General features: G+C 36.5%; 1 protein-coding gene across 1 annotated transcript in view; it reads left to right on the forward strand.

Annotated features, from left to right (window-relative positions):
- Positions 1-12,199, forward strand: part of MYO5C (myosin VC) — a gene marked incomplete at its 5' end in the record, with an annotated part of 24,295 nt that extends 12,096 nt beyond the window's left edge. The window contains 17 exon segments of the mRNA XM_009074408.1: positions 176-356; positions 937-1,030; positions 1,264-1,327; positions 1,414-1,494; positions 1,881-2,061; positions 2,896-3,004; positions 3,567-3,618; positions 4,088-4,253; positions 4,610-4,697; positions 5,387-5,482; positions 6,443-6,597; positions 7,840-7,929; positions 9,157-9,307; positions 9,727-10,009; positions 11,021-11,195; positions 11,709-11,789; positions 12,047-12,199. Coding sequence (XP_009072656.1) covers positions 176-356; positions 937-1,030; positions 1,264-1,327; positions 1,414-1,494; positions 1,881-2,061; positions 2,896-3,004; positions 3,567-3,618; positions 4,088-4,253; positions 4,610-4,697; positions 5,387-5,482; positions 6,443-6,597; positions 7,840-7,929; positions 9,157-9,307; positions 9,727-10,009; positions 11,021-11,195; positions 11,709-11,789; positions 12,047-12,199 — 2,200 coding nt within the window.
- Between the last annotated feature and the right edge of the window lie 215 nt (positions 12,200-12,414).

Genomic DNA, 12,414 nt, shown 5'->3' on the forward strand with positions numbered 1-12,414 from the left:
ATTATCATCCATTTCTAGATTGATTCTGAGGATGTAGGAAACCATTTTTAAGTAACTGTTGTTCATTTAAGTTTTCTTCAATGAGGCTTGTCCTTCAAATTAAAACTAAACCAAAGCCCACCCTTTCACTTATGAATATAGAAAAATAAAGCCACCTTTTTGTTGTCTTCTTCAGGATACTTGAAAAAAATTTCCAAAATCAGAAGCAGGACTATGAAAAGGAGATTGAATTGCTCAAGGGAGAAATTAAGATTCTGAAAGAAGAAAAAACTCAGCTACAACATCAAATTCAGCAAGAAATTGTCATTCAGGATGGCTTGAAGATGGAAGTAGGACAGCTTACAAAGCAAGCTCAGGTGAAGCATGACACATTTCATTTTGCAGTCTTTGCTGGATGAAGGAAGCAGAGAATATGTGTGTTTTGTTTACAGATTATCTTCACTAATTTTTTTATCTTCAGTGCATTATAAAAGAATTTGTGGTTACCAAGCTGTATTTGATACACCACTGTGTCACCCTGTTTTCCTGTAGCTCACAATATGAGTACATTACTCCTCACAGAAATCAGTGTGTGTTTGCAGGAGTACTCATGCTTGAATATTTATACATTTAAATATGTAAGTCTTTGTTTTTTCCTTTTCCTGAGACTATATTAGTTTCTCAGGATTTTTCATAAATGTAGTTTATAAACTGAACCTGAAAATAGAACTTTTGAGTAAAGGTACAATTTTTTCTCTGAGCCAATTCCATGGCACATATTTTTTCAGTAGATCACATCTGCTCTGATGCCTGAGAACCAGATGCTTTAAACACAACACATTTTAAGCCTTTTACCATATTAACTTGTTCTTACTCATAATTATCTTTATGATTTAACTGATACACAGCCCTTGTCACTCACTCCTTGTCTCGGTCTGTAATTTTTGTCTGATTCAGAAAATACCTGAGTTACAAAAGGAAATTGAACTGCTGCAGGTGCAAAAATTGGATGTTGAAAAGCAGGCCCACTCACAGAAGCGAGAAATGAGGGGTAAGCTACATACCAGGTAATGCAGAGAACTTGCCAACTGCAGTGTGAAGCAGGCCAGATTAAACAGACAAGACTCCAGTTCTCTTTCCCACCCACAGTGATTTCATTCTATTCTTATATGTGCTCACAAGGGGAGAAAAAGGCTCAGCAGGTGATAATTTTGATAAATTATTTGATAAATTAATTTATAAAAATAATTAATTTGGTAAACTTTGTGGGCCTTTTTTTTCCAGAAAAGATGTCAGCAGTTACAAAACAGCTTCTTGAAAGTTATGATTTTGAAGACGTGAGAAGCAGGTAATTTTGTTCTGAGGTCTCTTCAAAAAGGCTTAAGAAATACATTTTGCTCACCTGCACACTAATGGTACTGCCTTGTGTTCTAGGCTCTCTACAGAGGATTTGGAACACTTAAATGAGGATGGAGAACTGTGGTTTGCTTATGAGGGCTTGAAAAAAGCTACAAGGTTAGTTCAGTTCTTCAGTGTTTTCATAACTTGAAGCTGTCATCTAGAAAATAAATTGAAAGGTCAGTGAGTAGCTAATTTGACAGTGCAATACTGATCTGCTGTTTAAGAAATGGACAAACGCTGCATTATATGATGTACTGAGCAGCTTAAAATCAGTTTAACAAAGTTTTACTAAGTCAGTGAGATAAGTGTGTATGTGCCAGTTGGGGAAATATGTTTCCTCTGAGATATCATGCAGAACTTCCAACTCCTTTAACACACAGGTGATGTAATGGAATATCTCTGTTTTAATCACAGTACTTTGTTTTCACTTCATATTAAGCTTGACCCATTGCATCAAGGTTGTTCTACATCTGCCATGTTCTTTCTCCTTTTTTTAACAGAGTATTGGAAAGTCATTTCCAGTCTCAGAAGGAAATATATGAGAAGGAGATTGAAGGTTTGAACTTTAAAGTTGAACATCTTAGTCAAGATATTAATCACCTACAGAAATTATTCCGAGAGGAGAATGACATAAATGATGGCATTAGACTTGAAGTTAGCAGGCTGACCTCAGAAAATCTGGTAAGATCAAGGTGTATCAGTACAATCCAAATGTGTTTGTGGCACAAAGCACCCAAAATGTTACGGTCATGTCCTTGAAATCCTAATGGTCAAACAAATGGGACCATCTAAGGTGCCACATCCATAAGGCTCTTTGCCTGTCTGCTGGGGGAGTGTGTAATTGTCTGAGTGCACAGTTGTTGGGGCAGCCTCACAGAGACTTTTGCCCTTTTTTTCTGCATAAACCTGATGAGACTTTTCTCAGAAGCCTCGTCAAAGTTCTGAGGCTCTCCCCACCAGAGGGCAGCTAAGCATACCAAAGCACACCAAACAAACTGCAAGCAAGGCAGGAGAGTCTGATAACTGGTGCGTGCAAAACTGACACAAGGAAGGGATATTATTCCAGAAAATAGCATAGACCATATCGTTTTTCTGAAAAATGACTGAAGAAATATTTTCAAAACAAAGTTATGAGAATTGAAAATATATGGAAAAGTTACTTATAATGTTACTTTTTAAAAAATTATTTTGTGTCATATCGAAGTTTTTTCCACTGTTAATTAAACTGTGAAATTAAAGCCACAGTGTAATTTCCTTTAAACTAGAACAGAACAATGGTAGTACTAGGACAGTCCAACAATTTGGTTAGCTCTCTGTTTCATTTTTAAGAGTGGCAAGCAGCAGGTGCTTCCAGAAAAGTTAAACAAGTCAGGCAAGCAGGTAGCAGTGCTGCCCCAGAGTCTCTCTGATTTTGGCTCTTTGCCCTTGAAGGTCTTACAGTGTCATAGGAACTATTGCAGTCATTTGAAAAGAAGGAAGGTGCTGAAATATGCAAATCTCTTTCTTCACTAACAGGTGATCCCAGATCTTAAACAGCAAATTTCTGAACTTGAAAATCAAAAATTAGATCTTGAAAACCGCCTTCAAGAGCAGAATGTAAAGCTGCAAGGTAAAGTACAGTAGGGTCCCTATTCCTTGAGGTGTTTCAGACAAACACGATGAATTCTCTGTATTTGAACTTTTAAAAGATGAAGCAATATTCCATGATAACTTCATTCCCTTACTTACTTTCTTCATAGGCAATTGTAAGAAAGAAAATGAAAAAATATGTTGTATAGTTTATATCTCTTATAAAAGAATAAAATGCATGAAAGCATGTGCTTTTTTTTCACCTTCCTGAGGTCACTCCGCTCTATGGTTTGGATGTCTGCAAATGTATTCAATAGGGCTCTGCTAAGAATACATGGAATGGACAATGCCCTTTGGAAACAATCCTAAAAAGGAGAAATGATTTGGAACTTAAGGCATACTTAATTTTCTGACAGATCATTCAATTTTGTTTGATGAAACAAAATTATGAGTGCAAGAAGAGATCTACTGAATACCAGTGCAGAACAGTAAATAACTGATTTTGTTGTTTCCCTTTTGTTTTGGGTTTTGTTGCTATTTACGTAAATAACTTTGATTTTGTTGTTTCTCTTTTGTTTTGGGTTTTGTTGCTATTTATGACTGGAAAAAAATGGAAGAGATGTCCAATCGGCTGCATCATGAGCTAGAAGGGGAGAGAACACAACGACGGTAACTTTTATTTTTCATAGAATCATAGAATTTTATGGGTTGGAATGGACCTTACAGATCATCTAGTCCCAACCTCCTCTCCCATGGGCAAGGGCACCTCACCACTAGAGCAGGACGCTCAAGGCCTCACCCATCCTGGATTTGAACACTGCCAGGGTTGGGCCCATCCTGGATCTGAACACTGCCAGGGTTTGGGCACCCACCACTTCCCTAGGCAACCTGTGCCAGTGTCTCACCACTCTTACAGGATAGAACTTTTTTCTAATATCCAACCTAAACTTCCCCTCCTTCAATTTGAACCCATAACACTGTAAGCTGCAGTAACACAGCCACTTAAACTCTTCAAACTGTTACATTCCATGTAAGATTTGCCTTACAGCATTGTGTGCAGTTAATAAGTAATGGACAAGTATAATATGACTATGCTTAAACAACTGATTAAGAGACAAGATTTCTTACCTATTTGTAGAACTAATGAGGCCAAGAATGAAGTAGACATAAAGAAAAAAGGGAGTCTGAAGGACAGAACCCAAGAAATTGAGGGATTGAGCAATGGTTTGATGCAAGATGAAGTCCAGGATGGAGTACAAAGCAAGATGAAGCAAGTGACAACTCGACTTGCTGTGGAGAACATGGTGAGGAAATGAAATTGTCATTAAGAAACTGCACCTGAAATACTGGATAAAAAGAACAAAATAATGATTTTGTGGTATGGACAGGATGTTTTCTCAATTAATTGGGGGAGATAAAAGATATGAAGGTGTTTCTTCCAGCAAATAGCATGCTTTAATTGTGGTAATAACATGTAGCAGTAGCAAACATTTTTTAATTGTGTTTACTTTGAACTCATGACTTTTGATTATTTCAGGATCTTGAAGAAACAGAAGTGAAAACACATCATAGCATGCTTTAATTGTGGCAATAACATGGAGCAGTAGAAAACATTTTTTTAATTGTGTGTACTCTGAACTCATGATTTTGATTATTTCAGGATCTTGAAGAAAAACTCGACATGAAAGATAGAATAATAAAAAAATTGGAGGCTCAGATCAAAACTCTTACCAAGACTATGGAAAAAGGTAAGATACTGCTATGTGATCTATTGTTTTTTTAATAGTTTTGAATGTTCAATGTCTGTTTGAAGAAAAATGTATTTTTAAAAAGGTGGAGTTTGGGCTGTGGTTAGAAATTTAAAACCTCAGAGAAAAGTGCCAGGGGAAACATCAACAGAAATCACATAGAAGTCCTTTCCTGTTTGGGTTTGTGTTTTTTTCCCAGCTAAATAATAGGCACATATGGGACTTGGACTATATGCTAAAGATGAAGCCAGAGGCATAAGGTTCTGTCAACAGCAGTTAATACATGCCCTCACACAAACTCTCTCTGAGCCAACAGTGTTAGCTTTGCCTCATATGAGTAACTCCTGACATGAAGATAGTTTGTACAAAGCTCTTACACAATGTGATTCTTCTCTATAGAATACCCTTGAAAACTTTGCAGGGGTGTCTAACGTAGAGATGTATTATTGCTGTTTATTTGTCTTATTAATGCAAGTAATTCTACTGAATTCAGTGAAACTATTCACATGAATAAAATATATTTTGCTTCACTCGTAATGGTTGGAACCATAAGCTAAGAACATAAATGTGAACAGGGCCTGTACTTTCTTTATTGCAGAGAAAACTGTTTTCTTCCAATAGTTTGTGTTCTAATGTGACCATTAGCTTAGCCATTAACCTTCAAGTAATAGTGTTTTTGTGTTTGACAGCTGAAGCTCATGTGCCAACTCTGTCCAAAGAGTACATTGGAATGATGGAGTACAAACAAGAGGATGAAGAAAGGATCATTCAAAATCTGATCCTCGGTATTTTAGTAACACTTGCAATTTTATCAGTAGTCATCAATAGTCAGTGTAGAACACTACAACAAAAACTACATGGCACCATATTTCACTTATGTTTAAAGTTGCCTTTCTCCCCACTCTTACCACCAATACTACTTGGAGGCTACATATTGCTCTTTTGCTACTGCCAGACATTTCAAGTACTTAAGTGCTTTATCTGTGTAAAAATCACTTGTGTGACTCTGCATAATGCTGACTCTGTTATCTTTCTTATCATTTATTCACCTATAAAGCTATAAATCAAGAGCACACCAGGGACTTGAATATACTTTCTTCCTGGTCATCTACTCAGTCTGTAAGTCACTGGGCTTATATCAATGTGGGATGGTTACTCTTCTGTCTGTCCTTTCCATGTCACTCCCCTCACTGAAATTGTACTTTCATGTTTCTCTGGTAGAAGAATTCTGTCCTTCCTTTGAGTTACTTTACAATATCAATCTTGCTGCCAAACCAGCTTTCTGCATTAGCTTACAACTAATTGTAAACCCTACAAATTTTCCATGTACATTGGTACCATTATTAAATTAATAACACCTACTATTTCTTCTCACCTGCTTCAGCCTTGTGAATGTTTATGTCTTTGTGAACAAAGGTGTGTCCTTAAGCAATATCAGAATTTGGTGGGGCCTTCAGTGGATAGTTAAATGTAACTTGCTTTTTGAAGTTGTCCTGCCTGGCATAGCCCATACTGGACCTTAAAATTTGCAACAATACTCTCCATCCTCTCTGGGAAATGTAATTAATACTCTTATGTGAGCAATACTGTTACAGAAGTTTTTGGAAACAAGCAACTCATCAGTAAATCAATTATCAAGTGACTGGTCACTGAAGAAATGAACTGCATAGTTCTGTCCTTTCCAGAATGATACATTGAATCATTGAATTTTTATATAATAAACCAAATGACTCTCCTTTATGCAGATTTGAAGCCACGTGGAGTGGTAGTTAATATGATACCTGGCCTTCCAGCTCACATCCTGTTCATGTGTGTGAGGTATGCAGATTATCTGAATGATGCTAACATGCTGAAGTCTTTCATGAATGAAACCATTGATGGTATCAAACAAGTTGTTAAGGTAGGAATTATGTTTAACTGCACTATACTGCACGTTTTGATTTTTAACATAAGGTTTACAAGATGCATGGTTAGCACCTGGGGAATGCCAACCCTTTCATTTGCTGGTATTCCTATAACAGAATGATAATCATTAGTGACACTCTTTGAAGTTTGTAGTAGTATCCCTGTAAAGTCTCCGGGTAAGGTTCAGCTGTGCTGAACACAGAATGCATTAACATAAATTACTTTAATCTGAAGAGCTTGTTGACAAAATCATTTAAAGTATTTTATATTTTACAATGAGTAGCTAACCAGCTGAAGTGCACCTGTGATTTCAGCACTGGTAAAAGCAAGATGGACAGAAATGAAGGTTAGTATGTCTGGCAGCAAGCAGGCATCAGAATCTGAAGAGGTTTTTACACTGCTTGGCTACTACTGTAATGTCATTTGGTGCTGCAGCACTAGTACCCAAATGATTAAACTTCTGTTGCCATCCAGTTTAGAAAATTAAGTTATAAACAAGAATTGCTATCCTGTTGTCTACATAACAAATTCAGCTCTGTGAATGCTTTATTATGCATTTATAATGCAATGAAACACTAGGCATCCATTGTAGCACAGGCAGGAATGGACTGTAGTTCATGCAGCAGAACTCTGTGCATAGAGAATGCCTGTAGTTTGTTCACAAACAAATTTAATATCTGTGGTTTGTTCACAAACAAATTTAATGTCTGTAGTTTGTTCACAAACAAATTTAATGCCTGCAGTTTGTTCACAAACAAATTTAATGCCTGCAGTTTGTTTACAAACAAATTTATAGCACAGTTTATCCATTAGAAAAGGTTGTGTTTACTTAGCTAACAAAAATAAAACATCCTGACACGTAGTTAGACTTGTGTTTATAAGTACTTCAGTTTCATTTGTGATGCAGGTGCTCATGTTACTTTGCAGGAATCCCTCCAGTACACTACACTATCCATAGAAATGTGTGAAACTGTTGGTTCAGGCTAATTTATTTGGCCAGTCTGTTATGTAAGAATAATTAAACAGTTTTTACCAAACACAAGAGGGATCCTTTCTGTGTGTGTATTAGCCTGAAAACACAGCATGATTTATTCAGTCAGCACATTACAAATGCTGTATGGTCCTTCTGCTGTAGATAGGCTCAATTATACCAATGCTGTAATGCTCTTAAGTTTAGTTATTAAATGAGCTCCATGAGTCAATACCATAATAAGATTGCTTTACTTATCACTTTCAGGAATATTCAGAAGACTTTGAGATGTTGTCCTTCTGGCTTTCCAATACATATTATTTTCTGAACTGTTTGAAGCAGTACAGTGGGGAAGAGGTAGGTCGTTTAATAAAATAATTTCATTCCTTTACTTTTGACAGACTTTGGTCAGAATTAAAAGCAGTGATAAAAGATAATTATTCATCAGCTTACCACTGTTCCTTCCAGGTATTTACATATTCACATTGCTCTACAGAGGTATTATATGTCTTATACAAATAAGAGAGTAGAGCTAATGGATCGAGTGAAATCAAGGAAACACCAGAGTGCTAGAGGTTAAAGACATGACATGGAAACTACTTAATTTGAATCGCTCTGCATGAGTTAAATATGAGCTGGACTTCAGATATCCAACCATGTATATGTATAGATAAAAACCTGTTTTACTATTTTATAATTGGGAACATTTGAACACTTACTGCTACCAAAATAAAGTTATAGAAGAAAATATCAGGCAAGGAGCAAAGGAGCAGACCAGCTTTTTTCTTTCTTTTGCTTGCTTAAGCTAATTTTTTTCCTGAGATTCAGAATTCTTTTAATTCTTTTCAATTTGCAACTCGTGCTATATTTTGTGCTAGGTTTTATAAGCTTAGGTAGACTGAACTGAAATTGCATGGAGACATTAGAATATAGGATTCAGGATTTAAGGAAGGAGGCACCGCAAACCCTTGGCACCACAGCACCTGTGTGTCTGCCACGCTCCCTCTCGTGGGCACAGCAAGAACGGCTGGGGAATGCTGGAGAATCGAAACATTTAAACTTGTCTTTTATCATTTGGTTTCAACTGTAGGTAAAGGTTTGAATCCAGAATTTAGTTTTAACTAGTTTATACCTATATTTCTAATGGATATTCAAGACTTCACACAAGTTAGGGTTCAGTGTAGACTTTTGAAAACAGAAATTTGTTGATGAAAACTCCAAAAATTATATCCCTTTGCAGCAATAAAATGTAAAATGTTTTGTTTGCCATCATAAACAGATTTAGCTTTTTGCAAGCAGGGGCAGGAGGAGTTTTCATTCTGTTTAAGTCTTCTAGGAATTGCTCCAAAGTTCATTGAAATCTGTGCATGTCTTCCCTTTGGCTGTAGGAACAGAGTAAACCTCAGCATAAAATGAAAAATTAAGTACAGGAAGTATCCATTGAAATGAGCTGTAGCTTTGACTCATTCTGAGCTTGTGTTCAGCCAGAGATGGAATGAGTTTCTCCAGAACATACATTATAAATCATTACTTCAATGTAATGATAATGTTGTGTGATTTCTTATATTCACAACTTACTTGTAGGAATTCATGAAGTCTAACACTCCACATCAGAATAAGAACTGTTTGAAGCATTTTGATCTCTCGGAATACAGACAAATTCTTAGTGATTTGGCAATTCGAATCTACCACCAATTCATTGTTGTAATGGAGAACAACATTCAGCCCATGATTGGTAAGACAACAGCAATCCAAACAGATCTAAAATGAGCTTGTGAAGTACATGAATAAAGCTCATACATGGAGGCAAAGGGTGGGACAGATTTTTTCTTCTGTTGATTTATATGTGTGTTCCTGTATGTGTGTTTCTACCCATATAAATTCTACTGAGTGGTATATCCCCACAGGGTTTGTAAAGACATTTTCCTCACAACATTTCCTGGTGGGAGATAATGCTTTGAATCTGAGCAACGTTCTACAAAAGCAAAAGGCTTTTTAAAATTAGTGTGCTCTGGAAGCCTTTGTCAGTATCTTATTTTTCTTGTAGCATTTAACTTCTAAAATATCCTGAAAGTAGGTTTTGTTCAATAATTAATGTAACTGAAAGAGCCTCAGGAGCTTTAGTCTTACATGTTATTTTCTGTTGTATTTCAGTACCAGGCATGCTGGAATATGAAAGTCTTCAGGGAATTTCTGGCTTGAAACCTACAGGGTTCCGTAAACGTTCTTCTAGTATAGACGACACAGATACCTACACAATGACCTCTATCCTGCAACAGCTCAGCTATTTTTATAGTACTATGTGTCAGAATGGCTTGGACTCTGAGCTTCTAAAGCAGGCAGTGAAGCAGCTTTTCTTTCTGATTGGAGCTGTCACCCTCAATAGTCTCTTCCTCCGCAAGGACATGTGCTCTTGTAGAAAAGGAATGCAGATAAGGTAAAGCCAGTAAAGTTTCAACAAGCTTGAGAATACATAAAAGTGTTAGAAGTTCAGTGTCCTTTAACTCACTGGATATTCTGTGACTGTTCTGCTAAATTAGTCAATTGGTTTTTACTCCTTTGGAAAAAGTAAATCTTTGCATTTTGGGCTGAGCTTTCACAAGGTAATAATGATAAAATATTCTTTCCATGGAAACACTAATGGAAGAAAAGGCAGAGAAAATTACAGTCTGAAGCTTAAAGTCAAATATGGTTAGGATTCTTTCCATGCTAGCTCATTTGTGATGGGCCCAATAGTATTTTTAATTCTTTCTTACTCTAGTGAGTAGGTGCAGTGTTCCCTGGCTGGCAGAGAGACAAAAGCTGACTTGCATATGTTTCATGCTCTGTGATGGGAAAGGCACAGAGACAGAGCCCTTGAGGGTGTAGATTGGGCATCATCTGTCTTATAACAGCATCAAGAAAACATGCTCCTAACTGTCTTGCAGAAGATACAGTTCATTTGTTCTCCATTAGTCAATCTGCAGACTAAGGTGAAAAAACATCAGTAAAATCTTGACCCACCCGGGAACATTACTAGAAGAAAGCTGCTTTAACCTCTAGGTCATCAGTTATAAGCCTGGCCCTGCTGTACAACATGCAAAGATTGTTCTCATTTCCTGCACAAGTTCAGTTGTAAATGAATGTTTTAATGACATACAGTGCCACTGTGTAATAGGCAATGCCAGTAGATACAAGTAATTTTCTGTAAACAACAGCTAAACTAATAACTTGCTTTCTATTATCCAAGCTTTAAGAAATAAAAGAAATAAAACTGATACAAAGGATTAAACTTACAGTTCAATATTGTTTGAATTTATTTTTGTGATCTACACCTATAGTTTTTAACTTAAAATATATTAATTTGAACAGTGGATTAGAGGAGTATTTCTTCCTTAGCAGCCTTTAAAGTAACTTACTTGACAAGGAGAACCTGACATTTCTATTCTCTGTTCGTGGTTTAATCCAGATGTAATATCAGCTATTTAGAAGAATGGCTTAAGGACAAGAATCTTCAGAGCAGCAATGCCAAAGAAACTTTGGAGCCCCTATCCCAAGCAGCCTGGCTCCTTCAGGTTAAAAAGATCACAGATGAAGATGCCAAGGAAATATGTGAACACTGCACATCTCTTTCCACTGTGCAGGTAATGAATCATCTGTTTTCTTCTGCCAGAACTGGTTGCAGAATCTTAGCTGTCTAAAATAATTTCTGGCAAAGGGCTATTGGCCTTTCATTTGATGAAAATGGCATTCCTCACTGCTCAGCATTCCACATCATCACTTGTTAAATTGAAATTTTAACTCCTTATTCCTGACTGTTAGCATTTTCACTGCTTCCATGATGAACATTTGCCTGCTTTGTTCTATCCCATGTTTTTATTCCACAATGTATTTTCTTCACTTTGTCACAGGCTTTTAAAAATTGTTTCCCTTAATCACTTCAGCTTTTTCTACATCTCCTTGATCCTGCTGACACCTCTGGAAATTAGTCATAGCAATCATCATATACATAACAGCTCATTAAGCAAGCAGTCAAAATTCTCTATTGTAATTTTTTAATTGAAACTTTAATTGAATATCAATAAAGATATCGTATTAATTCTTTTCTTTGTCTTCTTTTTATGACATACTAAAATAGTCTTTTGTAATTTGAACAGATAGTTAAGATCCTCAACTCATACACTCCAATAGATGACTTTGAGAAAAGAGTGACTCCATCATTTGTTCGGAAAGTCCAGGTAAGAGCTACAACTGTTGTTTCTCATATTCAGCTTACAGGATACTTTGTAATACAGTTTTGGGTGCTTTGTAGTTATATGAGAACTTTGCATCATATTATTACTAAATTGCTCAGCTTCTAGATATTGGGAAGTGATGCAAACAAATCTGCTTAACTTCATGTAAAAACAAGATTTGCAATGGGAAGAAAGCAATGTGCTGGTTTTGCTTTGATTCGTAACGCAATATTTTCTTACCCTTTCTGTTATGATTTCAGGCTATGCTAAGCAATCGTGAGGATGTCCCACAGCTGATGCTGGATACTAAATATCTCTTTCAAGTGACGTTTCCTTTCATCCCCTCTCCACATGCCTTGGAAATGATACAAGTCCCCAGCAGCTTCAAACTTGGCTTTCTCACAAGGATTTAATAAAAGCAATGAATTGGTATTTCCTCAGAGACTATATAAAGACAGACTTTCACGGTTTGTTTCGCCAGCTGGTGGATAGCATGGCAGCTTGCAGTGAACTAAACTGTTAAAAACTTGTTCTTCAGTCAAAGACTTAGACAGTAGGAATAATTTTGGCTTTCTATTTCCCGCTCTGTTTTCTTACTCTTTTTTCTTCATTTCAGTCCTACAATGGT

The sequence above is a fragment of the Acanthisitta chloris genome, unplaced genomic scaffold, assembly GCF_000695815.1.
Source record: "Acanthisitta chloris isolate BGI_N310 unplaced genomic scaffold, ASM69581v1 scaffold12445, whole genome shotgun sequence".
In the NCBI taxonomy this organism is placed as follows: Eukaryota; Metazoa; Chordata; class Aves; order Passeriformes; family Acanthisittidae; genus Acanthisitta; species Acanthisitta chloris.